This window comes from Ascaphus truei, chromosome 21 (genome assembly GCF_040206685.1).
Source record: "Ascaphus truei isolate aAscTru1 chromosome 21, aAscTru1.hap1, whole genome shotgun sequence".
NCBI lineage: Eukaryota > Metazoa > Chordata > Amphibia > Anura > Ascaphidae > Ascaphus > Ascaphus truei.
In genome coordinates, this window is record NC_134503.1 from 13813351 (window position 1) to 13831489 (window position 18139).

At 43.7% G+C, this 18139-nt stretch overlaps 1 protein-coding gene across 7 annotated transcripts in view; it reads right to left on the reverse strand.

The window, feature by feature from the left end:
- Positions 1–9268: 9268 nt before the first annotated feature.
- The window catches only part of LOC142472168 (histone-lysine N-methyltransferase EHMT1-like), a 63043-nt gene continuing 54172 nt past the window's right edge, over positions 9269–18139 (reverse strand). For all 7 annotated transcript variants that reach the window (XM_075579023.1, XM_075579027.1, XM_075579028.1 and 4 more), the window contains 4 exons: positions 17903–17989; positions 15932–16010; positions 13954–14129; positions 9269–12554 (listed from right to left, as the gene is read on the reverse strand). In XM_075579023.1, coding sequence (XP_075435138.1) covers positions 12371–12554; positions 13954–14129; positions 15932–16010; positions 17903–17989 — 526 coding nt within the window. In that variant the 3' untranslated portion in view covers positions 9269–12370. The remainder of the gene's footprint in view (positions 12555–13953; positions 14130–15931; positions 16011–17902; positions 17990–18139) is intronic.

The following is an 18139-nucleotide window of genomic DNA, read 5'->3' on the forward strand; positions in this document are numbered from 1 at the left end:
CCAAAAAAACAACAACCTCTAGGTTCCAATAGATAGAAATACTGTCTATACCTATGCACTTTAGACTCCTGACGAAGCCCTAGTGGCGAAACGCGTTGAGTGTAGGAGCCTGGATCGCAACGCCGAGGAGAGGGAGGCAATCGGAGGTCTGCATACCTGTTTCAGCTCTAACCTACCCACTTCTCGCGAGACGCGTGAACTCGTGACGTCAGAAGCCGGAAGTTAAAACCGGTGAGTGTACTGGCATCCCCGGCATTCCCCCGATACACAAGGAGAAAGAAAGGGACTCGAGAGAAGCTGACTAGATTGAGACCTGCAAGAGGAGACCCCCAAAAACCCCTGTACATCGAATGTAGGATTATTGCAAAATGTGAGTGTGATTATTGGAATCTGCACAAACTGTATCAATCCAATTGTTTTATCTGCATCCTGGAATCTCTCCTTTCTTCACTATCCTGGAGACTCTGGAAAAGGAATACTCTGGCTTCTGTGTGAAGGAAGATCCCAAACAGAACTCTTTCAGTTCTGTGCCTTTATGGTTATAAACGATATAATTGTAACGCATGCGCTCACCACGAACAAGGCGGGACCCCGGTACTGAGGTGGGAAAGTATAGAACTGCGCACCCACAGCAGCGGAGCCACGCCTGGAGGGTGGATAGTCAAGATTGCCGGGTCTGGGTTGAAGAGAGTGGGTTAGCCTTGATACTTGCCGAGGTCGTAGGTAGGTGCCAGGAGAGTGGTCAGAGTCCGAAGTGCCGTGGTCTAGGGTTGGAGCCAGTAGAGAAGTAGATAGTCTGTTTGCCGTGGGCAGGGATGGAGAAGAGCGGAAGGTCAGAGGCAAGCCAGGGTCGGTAATTCAGAGAATGGTCCAAAGTCTAGCCGGGTCGGTACACAGGGAGGCAAGCAGCAACAAGATTAGTACCCAGACAGGAACGAGGCAGGAATAAAGATGTGGGAACACAAGGCTACCAATAACTATGCTCAGCCAAAGAGGAAGTGACAGAGCTGAGCATATATAGCAACAGGAGTCCAATGCGAGAAGGGGGTGGAGCGGAGGAGCGGCCTCTGCGGAGGCAGGGATAGGCTCTGAGAAGCAGGAGACAGGTGAGGGAGATATTAGAGTTGCCGCACAGCTGGGGAGCGGTGCACGCGCGTCACGTGGCCACGCGGCACAAGCGGAGGGGCAGCGCCAAGCTCCGTGGGAACCTTGAAAAAGGCCCTCCGTGGGCGTGCGCGCTCTGTAAGGTGCGCGGGAGGCTGTACAGCAGGGGGCAAGGAGGAAGCACGCTGTGGGGGACACGCTCTCCGATCTCTTGCAACGGGATGCTGTGCAGCAGGAGGTAAGGAGGGAACACGCCGCAAGGGATGTGTTCCCCGATTCCTTACAATATCTCAGATTGTAAACATATTATCTATTATACACTTTGCTACAAATTTTAATTTGCACGGGCAATTTATATTTATAACATCATTTGTAGAATTTGCTCATAGAAACACAATTGCACATATTTTTATTTTATATATATATATATATATATATATATATATATATATATATATATATATATATATATATATATATACATAATATATATATATATATTATATATATATTATATATAAATATATATATAACACATATATAACACATATATAACACATATACACACACACACAATGCATGTTTATTGCACTTTAACGAATATGGCACTAGCACTTTGATTGCGTTCACATTTAGAGTAGATAGCGCTCCCCTATTTTTCTATAAACCCTAAGAACAACACCGAGAAAAGGTATGGATACCGTAAGCAACTGAATAAGCTCTCCAGCAGCGGCGGAGTTAAAAGTCGAAAATGTAACTTGCAAGTGAATCAATACGTTGAAAGCGGTGATAAAGTAACTGTTCTTACAGCTTGTCAAATATTGGATTCCCACATCAATAAACCATTCACACAGCTGTAATAATTAAACCAGAAATTCATAATATTACCTATCTCACTAACAAAAAATCTGTGGTTTTCTGTGGCTCCCATAGCAATTAGCTTCGTGGCAAGAACATTGCCTTTGAAGAGGGTGAAACTGGTTTGAATCAGTGTCCGCTCTCGTGACCTTGGGAAAGCAACTTTATCCTTCTGTGCCTCGGGCACCATAAATTAGATTGTAAGCTCTTCGAGGCAGGGACTCCTCAGGCTTGCAAAATTCTATGTACAGCACTGTGTACAGGGTCAGTGCTTATATAAGGAAATATATGATTATTATTATACAGGCATACCCCGCTTTAAGTACACTCACTTTAAGTACACTCGCGAGTAAGTACATATCGCCCAATAGGCAAACGGCAGCTCACGCATGCGCCTGTCATCACGTCATGAACAGCAATACCGGCTCCCTACCTGTACCAAAGCTGTGCGCAAGCGGGGAGACTATAGAGCCTGTTACAAATGTGTTATTTACATGAGTTATGCACGTATATGACGATTGCAGTACAGTACATGCATCGATAAGTGGGAAAAGGTAGTTCTTCACTTTAAGTACATTTTCACTTTACATACATGCTCCGGTCCCATTGCGTACGTTAATGCGGGGTATGCCTGTACATTGTTTTGAAGAACAGTAAACGGAATGCAGCTCCTTCCTGAATGTGTGCATATTCACGCTTGTAATAAATATACTCATTTTATTAGAATGTTTATTAACTCTACCTCCAACGTCCCCTAACCCGTCATTTCCCCGCAAGTCCCATACCTTCCATGTGTCTTTTAAGGTAAGTGTAAGGTAAGTGTAAGCAATTTACTTTTATAAATGAACAAATTGCCTTTACTGTCAACATAATCACACTATAACATACATACATGTGTCTCCTGTATGTGTAATATATATATATATATATATATATATATATATATATATATATATATATATATATATATATATATACACACACACACACACACACACACACACACGATATAACATTATATAATGACCCTCATGGGGAAATAGCCCCGATACATTCACACTATGGGAGCAGGATAAAATGTCTATTTAGGGGCTTATTCTATATCAGACGAAGAGGCTAATCGGGCCATTTTTGGCCAAAAAAAGGGCCAGTTTTGACGCTTTAGAATAAACCCCTTAGTGTCAACTTCGTGCAAAAAATTGCTTTTAATCGTAGATCCTGTTTGTGGTGTGTACACTTTTGCAGATATCACTATATGGCATATATCATATATTTGAATACAATATTTAATACATGTAATATAAAATGCCTGGTGACTTTCTGAAGACATTAAAGTGTTGAACCTCCCCACTCCTGGAAGTGTCTGGCACAGTGTTTCCCAACTCCAGTCCTCAGGGAACCCCAACAGGTCAGGTCTTAAGGATATCCCTGCTCCAGCACAGGTGGCTCAGTCAAAATGACTGAGCCGCTGATTGACCCACCTGTGCTGGAGCAGGGATATCCTTAAGACCTGACCTGTTGGGGTTCCCTGAGGACTGGAGTTGGGAAACACTGCTCTAGCGTATTAAAGGAACGGTAATAAATAATTCTTACCCTCACTTAATGTTGGGTGTTAATGAGGCCCTCACATCTCCTCTTCCCTTAGCCTCTCCCACAGAGCACCTGGTTTCTTGCCATTGAGATGGACAGACCAGTTTCTTCAGCATCTTGGGATGCTGTTCTTCCCTTTCTGGGAACGTTGTCAGCACCTCCCCAGCCAGCAGAGGATGTATCACAGGACACAACCCAAATCCAGTTCCCTCAAGAAGCAAAACTATCTGGGTTAACCCCTTCACATACTCCCAGTGGGAATTCTGCAGTCCAACCAGAATACCGGTACAAAGACTCAAAACGCCTGAAAGCAAGGGTAGCCTACTCCAGTCCTCAAGAGCTACCAACAGGGCAGGTTTTCAGGATATCGCTGCTTCAGCACAGGTGGCTCAGACAGTTCCTGCTTCAGAACAAGTGGCTCTATCCCTCTGCTTCAGCACAGGTGGCTCAGTCTCTGCTTCAGAACAGGTGGTTCAATCAGTCCCTGCATCAGCACAGGTGGCTCAATCGGAGGCTCAGTCTTGAATTGAGCCTCTGACTGAGCCACCTGTGCTTAAGCTGGGATATCCTGAAAACCTGTCTTGTTGGTAGCTCTTGAGGACTGGAGTTGGCTGCCCCTGCCTTAAAGTATATTCAACTAAATATACTTCTTCAAGGAATAGGTGGTGGGCGACTTGTGGAATAGCCTCCCGAGGGGGGTAGAGGCTAATACCGTAAGGGATATAAAAAATGCTTGGGACAGACAGAAGGATGTTCGAAACATAAAGGAAAGCCAAGGATTACATTATATTTGAGGTTTTTCAACAGCGGGGAAAGTGGGCCAATCTGCTGTCAATGTATGTTTCTGGCTATGCCTTGAAGGAGCAGTTCCTCCTCTTATGTAGACCCCCATTTATTTTATCCAGTAAGAAACAGGGGTCACCCTGAGCTAAATGCCACTATTTTCAGCCGCAGTGTGGCTTTAGTTCCAGAGATACTTGCTAGTATAATTACAGGCTTCAAATCTCAGGGGAAACAAAATGGCTGCCAAATCTCAGGTCAATAGGAAGCTGCAACTGGTTGTGGTTTCCTATTGGATGGCCATTTAACACTGCTTTAAAAAAAAACAGGAAGTAATACTGATAACTTCACCAATATCTCCAAGACCGGAGGGTCTACTACCCTATAGCTCCAATTCAAAAATGGATGTTAGTTAGGTTGAATTGTGTCTTCAAGATGGACTAAGGCTTAGCACTGTTTAATAAGCCTTGCCCTATGTTTCAAGTATGTGATGAGGTTGTCTTTCGGTTAGACAGCTGTTCGAAGCTTACATTTCAGTGTCTGCCTTTTAGTATTCATATACAGAAGCACTTCTTGTGATCATCTTGGGGAGGAATTAAGGAAGCACGTGGAACAATATTAAAATGGAATCTACCAAATGTTTGCATTTTTACATTTTTCTTTTTCAGTTCTGGGCTGAGGTTGTGTTGACTTCTATACCGCAGAGATCAGGGACTATCGGAAGAAATGCAATTAAAAAAAAATATCATTACATTGGACTCGGATTCTGCCACAAAGGGAATTACTTGTACCATGTGTTGCATCTGAAACCCTCTTCTATGCACCAAGGCAAAGAGAACAGTGCACAGCTTGCAGCTCTCCTGTGTGCCGCTGCATCAGATGTGAACATCTTGTGATTGATCTCTCTTACATCTGACACAGACCATTAGTGGGGAACGATGCCACATCTGACCTGGCATTCTTGGCACAAAAGATGCCAGAATAAAATGACAGGGCAAAGACACAGAATTCAGCATGTCCCATTATCACTTGTGCATTACTGTATGTACACATGTATATCTTTATACATACACACAGGCACGCAAAGTTTTGTATCGAAATGACATAACTTGCTCTGTAAAGTGGTGCCAGTTTGCGCTGGCTGCAACGGCATATTTACATTGCTTACAGTATATGCACATTTCTTGTATATAGAGTGGTTCATAGCATGACAGCCCTGGAATATATCATGCATGTAGATCAGTGTTATTTGTTTTTGTTTGTTTGAACCTTTTTTTTCGTTATGGAACCCTGTAATTATTTTGTGAAATTCTGGAACCCCGACCTTCACTAATAGCGCAGCTGAGATCAGATGCATTGTAAGGAACCCCAACCCTCTCTAATAGCGTGTCTGAGATCAGATGCATTGTAAGGAACCCCAACCCTCTCCAATAGCGCGTCTGAGATCAGATGTATTGTAAGGAACCCCAACCCTCTCTAATAGCGTGTCTGAGATCAGATGCATTGTAAGGAACCCCAACCCTCTCTAATACTGTCTGAGATCAGAAGCATTGTAAGGAACCCCAACCCTCTCTAATAGCGTGTCTGAGATCAGATGCATTGTAAGGAACCCCAACCTTCTCTAATGGCACTCTGAGATCAGATAAATTGTAAATTCTTCTGTATTTGGTACAATTTTCAAATTACCTAAAAATTGCAGGGAACCCCTTTTGGGATGCCCGTGGAACCAAAGGGTTTCTAGGAACCACAGTTGAAAAACACTGATGTAGAAAACTACAGGAAGCTTTGATACATCCTATTATATTATATTCTCCAACAAATCAGGGGAGCTCGTCTCGTAGTTATGAAATAAAGAAACACTACATAGTGTAATACTGTTGTGAATAAATTTGTGCAAACAAAGCTCAAAAATGACTACTCACAATAAATCAGTCAAATTCAGGCAGTCATCCAACTTAAGGGGTGGATGTTCCCTGTGTATACAGCAGCCACCAGCCCCCAACCTCCAAGGAGAAAAAAAGAAGAAGAGACCATATAGTGCAGATGGTATTTAGTATTAAAAGGGATTTAAAAAATGCAGGCTTTTTTTCTTCTTTTTTTCTCCTTGGAGGTTGGGGGCTGGCGATATTTAGGACCAAAACAAATGTGACATTTGTAGGAAACATACAGTACCTCCTTTTTGTAACCTCAGATGTAGGAGACTTGTACCTCACTTAAAATACACACTTACCACCACAGAGATGCGACAGGAACGTGACATTAGGTCAACATGCATCCTATCCTCCCCTGCTCAGACATAACAGATCTTTGAAACCTCACCAGTCTCTTCTTCAAGTGCACTTGAAATCACTGTATACCATAATTTCGCCGATTAATAACTCCCAACATTCAATACATCTACCCCACTTCAGGATCCAAGCAGCAAATAGCATTTGGGAGCTGCCAAGAGACATCAGAAACTCACCCTAGAATAGCAGCCTTGTACTGTATGTGGTTTTGTGCTACACAGCACAACACACACATCTCCAGAAAGCTCTTGCTCTGCACAGAAGACACAAAAGCATAGCTGAGCTACACATACCTACGACAATGCCCGATTCCTCACAGGCTGCATCACCAGGCCCCAGGGACACGTTTTTAGCAAATACTTCAAAAAAGCTTTTAGCCGTGCAGCTGCTGAAACCTTTTAATGGGTCACAGGTTTAATTTTTTCCCTAACTCCTTCCACGCTAGCGACGGAGTGAATCCTTACACAATTATTAGAGCCCTGTCAGATGTTAGCCATCCCTTCACACCTGGGGTAGATTCCTCAGCATTGACAGTATACTACCGACAACTCCTTTTTTGGGCTATGACGGATAAGCAAATGAGAATGAGAGAGAGAGAGTGAGAGTGAGAGATTGAGAGAGAGATTGAGAGAAAGAGATTGAGAGACAGAGAGAGAGAGAGATTGAGAGAGATTGAGAGAGAGAGAGATTGAGAGAGAGAGATTGAGAGAGAGAGAGAGATTGAGAGAGAGATTGAGAGAGAGAGAGAGAGAGAAAATGAGAGAGAGAGAGAGAGCGAGAGAGCGAGAGAGAGAAAGAGAGAGCGAGAGAGAGAAAGAGAGAGAGAGAGCGCAGAGGGAACATCGTAAAAGAAAAGTAAAAAAAAAAGCCATGTGCATGTACATTTTCAATTAAGAAAAACCAAACCGAATCCCGAGGAAATGAAGATGCAACACACTGTTGTATAGTGTTGGAAAATAAATAATTTTATAGTATATCAGCTAGTATATATATATATATATATATATATATATATATATATATATATATATATATATATACTGTATATATAGAATATCCCTTGTGAGCACATTCACATGCTCACAAGTGATATTCTTTATTGGCTATATGCGAACTGTGGAGGTTTTTTGTTGCGTGTGTGTGCGTGTGCGTAACTTTTCCTGCACACAGGACAGTCCTCAGTTGTGCCGGGACGAAATGTAGGTATTGCTCTTGGACCCAATATATAATTTTTTCACTACACAACAGTATCTGCATTTCCTCTGGCTTCAGTTTGGTAAATGTAATGATATACACACACATACACAAATAAATCACTGATTACATAAAAGAACTTGCATATTAAATCATTTTTAATGGCCAACGAGCCAAAGCTCAAACACCATATAAGGAATTGTAAAATATACTGTTTATATTCATTAGGGACTTGGACGAAACTGAGAATCCCACAGATGCTGTAATTAAGGTGGTGTTATGAGACCGTTCATAGAAAATTCACGTGGTGTCAAACACACAGTATAATATTAATTTAGCTCACATTAAACCGTTGGAGAATATTACAGTTTCAATATTTAACCAGGATTAATTGAATTAATTATATAGTCTATGAAAGTACAGTAGCACGGGAAGAATTGAAGCGTTAAAAGGACAATTGCACATACTCTGCTGGTTTGGACACAGATTACCGAATTTAAGGCATGATTAATAACTTGTCCAATGTATGCCCTAAAGCCATATTCAACCGCACAATGGTAAGCTTCAGGGAATGTGCAATCTGGATCATTTTCCCAGCACTTAACCCTTTGGCTGCCAGTATACTATATCCCCCACACACACACAATGCATCTGTGCCACTGAGGGAAGAATGCAGGCGCCCTGATAAATGTACAATGCAGCCCAGGACACCTTGTACAGCACAGAAGGAAATTGTACATCAACATTGGCTTTCCATTTGAAAGCCACAAAGGCACCCAAGTAACTACAGGCGGACACTTCCAGAGGCTGGTCGAGCATCACTGTCCAGGCCCAAATTAAATCAACGTTGCATATTCTTAGAGCACCATGAATGGGTCATAAGGAGCACCAACCAAGACTTAGTAGACCTGGGAATGGGCTTCATACCAAGGACTAACTGCGTCTAGTGGTCAACCAATGGTTCCAGGAGACTGCCTTACACATAAAATGGTAACATGCATCTCTTGGGCTTATGAGAAAGCTCTCTTGATTGGCAAGTTTGTTACATAATCCCCAACTATAATTGGCTGTGGTGAGAGAAGAAAAATCAGGAGAAAGATTGAAAGCATTTTTATTGTTTCATTGAAAACAAAAAAATAAAAAATAAAAAACCTGACAATGCCACAGGGGGGGTGGGGGGGGAAAGACAAGCAACGCAAAAATCAGGACATACGCAACAAAAAAACGTCAGCAAAACCAGAAATCGCAATAGTGGCTGGTTTCAAGGATTTTTCAGAGGGTTGGAAACAAAACAAAAAAGTGTGCAATGATTAATTAAAAATGAAAAAAAATTAAAAAAAAATGAAAATGGCAAAAAGAAATGAGAAAAGGTTTCCACCAGCTGTTTAATTTAGGGTAATGGCCAAAAAAAAAAAAGAGAAAAAAAAGGAAAAAAAAAAAAAAAAGAAACAAAATAAAATACAAAAGAAGTTTATTCACACTACGATAATACTAACAATTTTTAAAAAATGGTTTCATTTCTCTTTTTTTTTATCATACATTTGATAACATTTCTGTTCAGCGTAAAAATCGTGAGTGTTTTCAGCACCTTTTACTCAATGTTCCAAAACACATTTTATTTTGTAAAAAGATTGTGTAGGAATTTTAGATTTGAAAAAAAAAAAAAACACCCCACGCGGTATATTTCCCCCTTTCCCCGGTGTGAGGCCTGCAATGGAATGAGGTTCGGGCGCCTCAGTGGTGCCAAAAACGCAATGCATTACAGGCCTTGCACAGCAACGGAGGGGTTATTGAGGAAACACATATTGGTGAGAACGGGGTTAAGTTAATTCTGTGTTGTGAGCTGGGGATTTGATATAGCTTTGAAGCCGCTGTAGAGCGGTGGGTGGCATAGAGTAGGTACTGCCCTAGGACAAGGCATCTCACAGCCTGCAAATAACTGTCTCCACAAGAGATTAAGGCAGTAGCTATGCCCTTTTAACCTTTTCCATGCTGGAAAACCAACTATTCACTGAACGGATGCAAGCATACCCAGACCAGGTATTTGGTAGTCGAAGGGTCAATGCTTAGGTGGCCACCTGGCGTCACGATTACAAGGAACATGCTCTGCAAGGTCTCCAAACCCACAAGTTTTTCCACAGCGAATTAAGAAGTTCTAGACTGTATAAGAGCTCCAACAGCAGGACTGATTAAGCCGGTGTCCCTGGTAATCCAGCCAGTTTGTCTCGTTCTGGAGTGGCCAACTCCAGTCCTCAAGGGCCACCAACTGGTCAGGTTTTAAGGATATCCCTGCATCAGCACAGGTGGCTCAGTCAAAGACATCTGTGCCAAAGCAGGGGTATCCTTAAAACTTGACCGGTTGATGGCCCTTGAGGACCGGAGTTGTCCATCCCTGGTCTAGTTGGAGCAAGTAGGTTTTCTTGGTATCCTATGTTGCTGCCAAAGCAGGTGTTTTGTGACTAGTATGCAAATGCTCAGTTCAGGCTCTTGCTGGACATGTTGACCACGGGCACAGCGAGTGCATTGGTGGCCACTGCAGGGACAGAGGAGTTAGCGAGCCTGTAAACACACGCAAGGTGAACACTGGGTGTCTCACGTCATGAATGGTATAAATAGACTTTCAAGTTTGTCACCAAAAAAACCCACAGCAATGTAGATGAGGGATATGGTTACAGTGGTAAAACCGATGCCAGCTAGTCAAGAGATGAAGTCATAAAGGGCTATGTAAAGTCTGTCTGACAATACAAATGCTTCCCAAATCTTACCAGCGCTAGCTCATCAAAGACCTCCCTTTTAATTTTAGGATTGTTCAGGAGGCAGATAAAGACGCAGGTGGTGAAGTACAACAAATGTTTTGTGTCGAACTCTGTTATTTTAAATGAACTTCTTCATTTCTGGAGCACCACATTGTGCAGTTGTGCATCTAGATCAAAGCAATGCAGATGCCGCCAACACTGAAGGAGTCTAAAACTCTAAGCTTCACCAACCCGCGGCCTTAAGCTTGATCAAATGTCACAAGAGACTAGAACTTTTGCCACAGGCATATCACAGACGGGGACAGACTTCACGGTTTCTGCCTCGTGCTTTTCTTTCCCTTAAATCTCTAATCTGCGAGTGAGCCATGTACAAGAGACACCCAGTTGTATCTTGACCAGAGCTTCCCAATTCCAGTTCTCAATGACCACGAACAGTTCAGGGTTTACGGATTCCCCTGCTTGAGCAAAGGTGGTTCAGTCAAAATGATTGGGCCACCTGTGCTAATGAGAGGATAACCTTACAAACTATAAGTGGTCATTGAAGACTGGAGGTGGGAGCCTCTGATCTAGACGCTTGCAAAACAATATTCCCACAATTAAAGGTTTGAGATGAGCTTTCTCCTAGTGACTCCAATGGATCTTGCACCAGTTCATGTTTAAGTGGAAACACATCTCTGCCCCCAGAACACTAACAGACTTGGTATAGCTATACAGGTTCCAGCTTCCCCAATAGAGAACTTTAAACTAGACAAAGTATGTGTCATTATGTCCATCCTTAATGCCTTCCACCTAATACTAATAACCAAAATAAGTCTGTGTCCACAGAAGTACTTCTCCGTGGTACAGTGCTCTGTGTGGTCATAAGTTGGAAGCATAAGAGTGCAACAAATATGTCCCTTCCCAAGAACACGGAGGATTCAAATGATTCGTCATACTCTGTGTCTGATGTTGCTGCAGGTTTCAGAAGGAGGAACATGAATCTTGAATATTAACTGCTGCCTTAAACAGAGAAATGAGCACATTAATCTCAAAAGACTAAGGCCCTTATGTCCCAAACAGCACCAGAAAACCCATTACTGAAATGGGCCGTAGGGGGTCTTCCAGCTCCAGGGTGTGTCTTATGGAATAGCACCACTTAGTAAGTATGGCCGATATGCAACTTATTTATCCGACCCCAAAACGTTCTCTTCCATCTCTCCACATTTAGCCCTCTGTAGCTGTAAATCTAGTCAAAGATTTGTTGGTAGGCAAAAGTTTGTCCTTTCTACCTTCCCCGTCACTAGATTCATTTATAAATAGCTCTGTAGAAATGTCAAGTTTTTTATTTTATTTTTTTACTAGCCCAATCCCTACCTTGCCCAAGGCTGCAGCATTGCAGAACAAGAGAAGAAATAAACACATTTCATTTAATTTGCTTGAGTGTGTGTATGAGTGTGACAGAGATAGAAGATTAATACAATTCTCCCCCTTAGGGATGAAAACACTTTCACTAGATAACCCCCCTTCTGTGCTTCAGCACTGGCTGGTGGTCATTCTTGCAGCGAAGGGTTTAATAAGAAGGATGGTGAAGGAAGGAGTTCATTAGGTCATCTCCTCTTGCTCCCTTCTCACTGCCCTCTCCAGGAGACTTACAAGACGCAAAGCAAATGGGGCTCTTCCCATTTGTAGAGGGAAGGGGGGCTGGGGAAGGTCTTTTGAAATGTCATAGTCTGAGGGTGACGGAGGGTCTAGCTCAGAGCCTCCCTCCCACTGCTGCACGGTGAAAAAGGGAGTCCATGTGCGTCCGTGGCTGGGCGTTCCTCAAGAGAGGCTGAGGGAAGTGGCAGAACTAGTGTCAGGCAGCCCGTTCTCTTGTGCGGCATCTGGAGGGGTGACGGCCTGGTGCTGGGAGAGGGCTTCCACAGAGTATTTGCATTTGGAAGAGCCGCACTGGCAGCTGAAGAGTTTGCCCTTAATGTTCCAGAATCGGTCGCCATATTCAAAGCTGAAAGGAAAATGCAGTGGGTTACTGAGGCCGGCCAGTTGAGAGATTATTAGACTATCTGTATGTAGACATTTGATGACAGGCTGTTCTAATTGGATACATGTTCTGACCTTTAACCATAAGGGAGCAAGAGCAGGACAATTAAAGCCCTTCTCTGCAGATTTGACTATTATGTGAGGTCACTTGTGAACTTATCCAAAGTAATGGTGCAGTAGTGGAAATACATTGCTTATGGTCGCTCATATGAAACGCTTATTTTTCACTTGCCGTTTTTATCACAGGCAATTGTAATAAATGTGTGCACACAAATATATACACGTAAGTGTGTGTATGAACACACACATTGTATATGTATATATATATATATATATATATGCAAATATACCTGTTATATATATACAGTATATACAGTGGTTGACAAATCACCAAAAAATCTACTCGCCACACAAAAAAATCTACTCGCCACCTAGTACCAAACGTGTGCTGCTTGGGCCAATATTTACTCGCCCGGGGGTTAAATCCACTCGCCCGGGACGAGCAAATGTATAGGTTTGTCGAACACTGTGTGTATATATATATTTATATATATATACACACACACACACACACACACACACACACACACACACACACACACACACACACACACACACACACACACACACACACACACACACACACACACACACACACACACACACACACACACACACACACACACACACACACACACACACACACACACTTAAAGAGAGAAAGAGCTATTTTAATTTTCTGTGAAACAAATTAGATGTATAAATAACTTTTTATTATCTGCACCCTTATTTACAGTTGATATTCATTTTTTTTCTAGTTAGAAAATCAGATCTGTTTCAAAATCTCTCTCTGCCTTTTTATTCTTGTAATAAACACAACACGCTAAAAGGGTCTTTCAAATAACTGGTCTCCGAAATAAACAAGACCTTGTATTCCTACTACTTAATTCTTATTATTTATTTTTTAACAGCACCTTAACAACCAAGACATACAATAACCCCATAAAAATGAGGTGATCTATTTCAGAACGAGTGTAGTATGAGATCTTAACTGTAACTGACGGGGATTACACAGCTCAAAGTCAAAAGGTTGTAATGCCAGGAGACTGTCCACTAAAAGGTCCCAGAAAGGGAGGTCTATCGTGATGAGAAAACATTCCTGTTCCGCCAACTAGCTTTTATTTTGTTTACGCAGCTGGGCAACGTACAGCACAAGAAATAACATTAGAAGGGTCAATAATGAAAACCTATTTAATTCCAAAAGATTCTGTTCTCTGCAACAAGCCCATATGGTCAAGGATTCGAAATACCATTTAAATAGCAAATCGTGTTGTGAGCAAGTGAGTGATATAAGGGGCTCTTACCCGATCTCCTCCCCAGCCTGGATCGTCCGACTGCTGAAGAAGCCGATCCGGGGGAAACGGAGGTCCTGGTGGGACATGAAGACCCGGACAGGGAGCAGGTTGGGCTCGCAGAGGTGGTTGATAAAGCGGCTGATGTTGCCGTAGAAACGGGCATCGATGCAGTAAACCTCGCCGTCCTGCCGTAAAAAAAAAAAAAAAAAAAGGAAGACATGGCAGAAGTCAAGGGAAGGCGGAGGATAAAGAGGACGACACACAGGACTCGGGTGCTTGCATCCCTCAGGGACTGAATTTGGGCAAAGGCCAAGCCAGGGTCTCAAAACAGTCAAACCACGTTCAAATCATCAATTTACCCCTTGAATGCTAGAGTTGCCTGCAACCTGGGCACCCCAAGTACCTGCAGTTACCGATTACCTCTATGGCAGGGGTTCTCAGCTCCAGTCTTCAAGACCCCCCCAACAGGTCAGGTTATCCCTGCTTCAGCACAGGTGGCTCAATCGAAGACTGAGCCACCTGTGCTGAAGCAGGGATATCCTGAATACCTGACCTGTTGGGGGGGGGGGGGGGGTCTTGAGAACCCCGTGCTCTGCGGCATGACACATTTATTTTCATACACAGTGCTCTATATTGCACAATTGGCGAGCAAAATTAACCGGTCCTGAAAAATTCACCACCTAAATTCCGGGGGTGGGAAGCACATGAAAGTGTCTTTGCCCAAACCACACAGCGCTGCTTCACGGACCGGTTCCTATCCCAGTAGGTCACGCCTGAAAAGAATAAGCAGGCATCTCCAAAACATACCAAAAAATGTGGTTGTGTAGGTTCATAGACCCCCACGGACATATATTTAGGTTTATGGTCCACTTCCCAGTGACATTAGGCAAGTGCCTTGTTAACAGAAGCTTTGCCAAGCAGGGATTTGCTTTCGACTGCACAGCTGGTTTAAAATGCTATGTAAACTGGCAGAACAGCACAGCAAGGAGAAATGAACACAAATGAGGACATTGCAGTCTCAGAAGGAGCCGTGTGTTACCCTTCATCTCCTGGGGAATAAAAAGAACCTTCGGGGGAGGAAGCGAGGAAGAGAGAGAGAGAGAGGGGGGGGGCGGGGGGGAGAGAGAGAGAATCTCCTTTCTTCTCAGTGGCGAAGAACTGTGCAAGCCAACTTTAATTACCACGGCTAATTTCAGACGCGTCGGGCCTCCAGCAGAAAGATGCATTAAAGGAGCCGCCCGGGCCTTCTGGGCACTTTCATAATGATCTTTAATGGATGGTCCATGCCACCGCTGCACAATTAAAGAGGTTGGTGGGGCACATGTAGCGGTCGGGTAGCGAGGCAGATTGTGCATGTTACACAGATCCCGGTCAGGTCGGCCTGCACGCTCCGGCAGACAACATAGGTTTCCAAGACTTTTTCCTTGCCGATAACAGTTTAGATCCAGCTCTTCACCCAATTCCTCCCCGTTTCCTCTCTGATAATTTGTATGCAGTTCTGCCTTTGTTTTGACCAAGCACAGAACTCAAGAGCTAAATCACAGACATCTTTCCTAAAAACTAAGTGTAGCTTTACCATTCTTTTTAGGAATGGCAGAATAAGCATGTCATGATGCAAGCCTCTTTCCTACTTCTAATGAGAAGAACCAGCCATGTTAATGGGATCGAAACCACGAGAGTTTACAACCTGTTGAAAGGAGGCGATGTAAAAAATAAAGAAAATTGTATGTTAACCCTTTGGCAGCAGCAGGTTAAAATCGGAGTAGGGGAAAGCTGCTATAGCCACACAAAGTTGGTCATAAGGACTTTACATATACAACACTGGGACTGCTGAAGAATTCCTTACCCTGCTCGATAAAAGACGCTAAAGAAAGCAGTGTGATTTTGCCACGGTGCCGATTCACGTTAAAGTAGCTGGGGCCACTGTGTAACTAACCCCCTTGAAGTGCACCCCCCCAAGCCCCCTTCAGTGTCCCTTTAAAATTACCTTGTTATCCAGATCAAACAGGTACGTGTCATCCTCTCGCACATCTGCCTCTGAGTCCGAAATCAACTCTCCCATGTACCTGAGCAAGGCAGAGAATATATTGCACGGTAAAAATGATTTCCCTATAGGGTGTGGCCAGCCTCATTACAGCATTTCAAGCATGCATATATAGGTGCACAGTCTGACGCCAGAATTCCTATAGGTCTGCAGCCTGTGGTCTTTTAATATGGCAAGAATCCCTTAAAGGGGTCAGCCTGCTTCCTTGCAGCTCTGCAAGAATCCCTGTAAGGACACAGCTTGCTTCTTACCAACATCACATGAATACTGCTGTGGCTCAGTCTGCCCTCATCTCAGCATTTCAAGAAACCAACAAGTATACGTTGCCTTACACGAGGGTAGTCTGCTTTATTACAGCACTGCAAGGACGACCTGATGAGAACACTACAGGTATCCCTATAGGGGTAGCCCATGTCTCCTTTCTGTATGCAAGAAATATAGGAGCCGCTTCTTTTTGAAGTCAGCATTACGAGGAAGTCTAGCGTGGCACAGTCATTTCAGCACAGCATAGATCCATACTGGGGTACAATTTGTTTCAGCAGTGCAAGCAGCATACAGGCTTCATTAGTCAGCTCTGGCGGGTTTTAAAAGGATACTGTATGTTGTGATATTCTGCACCCAAACTGCCTTTGAATACCCTGGGACTGTCATGTCTGCGTTATAATGGGATATGTGACACTGGAACTGGTCTCAGCCTCTCCACCACATCTTATATTCTAATAAATTGCCTTCGTGTTTAAAACAGGGCCGGAAAGCCAGACTTCCAGGCAAAATGAACAGAAATGTAATTAATGTAATTAATATTCAGCAGCCCTCATCTTGTGGAAGTAAAAGAAGATATTAAATGGTCATACAGGCTGTAGTGAGCGCAGGGTTATGTTGGCGTGGAGATGGACGTTGGATTTTTGGGACTGTTTTTAGTCATTAAATGACTTTTTTGCATTAATTCCTTTAGCATCGGCTTCCCCCATTTTCCATTTAAGCTGCGCTTATAGTGCCGGCGACGCGATGTTGCCCGAAAACAAATGCATTGTCGCCGCCGTGTGCACTTATAGTAAGTGCGACGGCGACAAAGCGCCGCGATTTTTTGCAGCCAGGAATATTTGATTTTTCAGGGGCTGTTGCCTCATGTGACAGCCCCTGAACCAATCAATGGCCTGATCGACCGCGACAGAGCCGTAAAGCGAAATACAACTTTCGCTTGTGGCGACGGCACTATACGCGCAGCCTTAGGCTTGCATGGGGTATATAAAATAGCAACCCAGCCAGCCAGAAGTAGGGGAGGTAGCCACTGACCGCTTGATCCTGCAAAGCATCAAGTACAATAGGGAATTTCCATCCAGAAATCGGAGGATATAGAGGAGTAAGGCACGTCAATCTGATCATTAATAAGGAGAGAGAGTACGGGGAAATACAGCTCTGCGCTTTGAAGTGAAAGAGAAGCAGTGGCAGAGAGAGCGGTGTGTTTAGGATGGGGAAAGGTGCAGAGGGACATCGTTCTCACAATAAAAAAAGAAAGGGGAGTCGGTAGAATGAGATGGAAGAAAACCACACGTCATGTAGTGATCATGGAAAAGTGTCCCACTAGTGTGTTACCGCAGGAGCGCGCAAGTCCAGTCAACAAGCCGTCCCCAACAGGTCAGGTTTCAGGATATCCCAGCTTCAGCACAGGTGGCTCAGAGGCTCAGTCAAAGACTGGGCCACCTGTGCTGAGGCAGGGATATCCTGAAAACCTGACCCGTTTGGGGGGAGGGAGGGGAGTAGCCGGTGGACTAGAGTTGAGCACCCCTGGTTAAAAAGAGCAGGTCATATTTAAGGACAGTACATAGTAATGGAGAATTCCAGCTGGTGTGTGTGTGTGTGTGTGTGTGTGTACACATCTAAGCTGGATGAACACCAGCTCATGTGACTTACTCGCACACAAAGGTCCCCACTGGAATGTCTTGCAGCGACCGCACTCCCCAACCCATGCTTTTGGTCCGGTAGAGCTGCAATCTCACCCTGCAGAGAGAAGGAGGAGGAGGCCGGGTTACAATGTTTTTACGCAGCTACTGAGGGAAACACACCACTAAAAAAAGAGGAAACGCCGGGCCCTGCTACATTGTATTGTAGGTAGAGCAGCAGCTCTGGGAGACATTTGGAGTAAACACA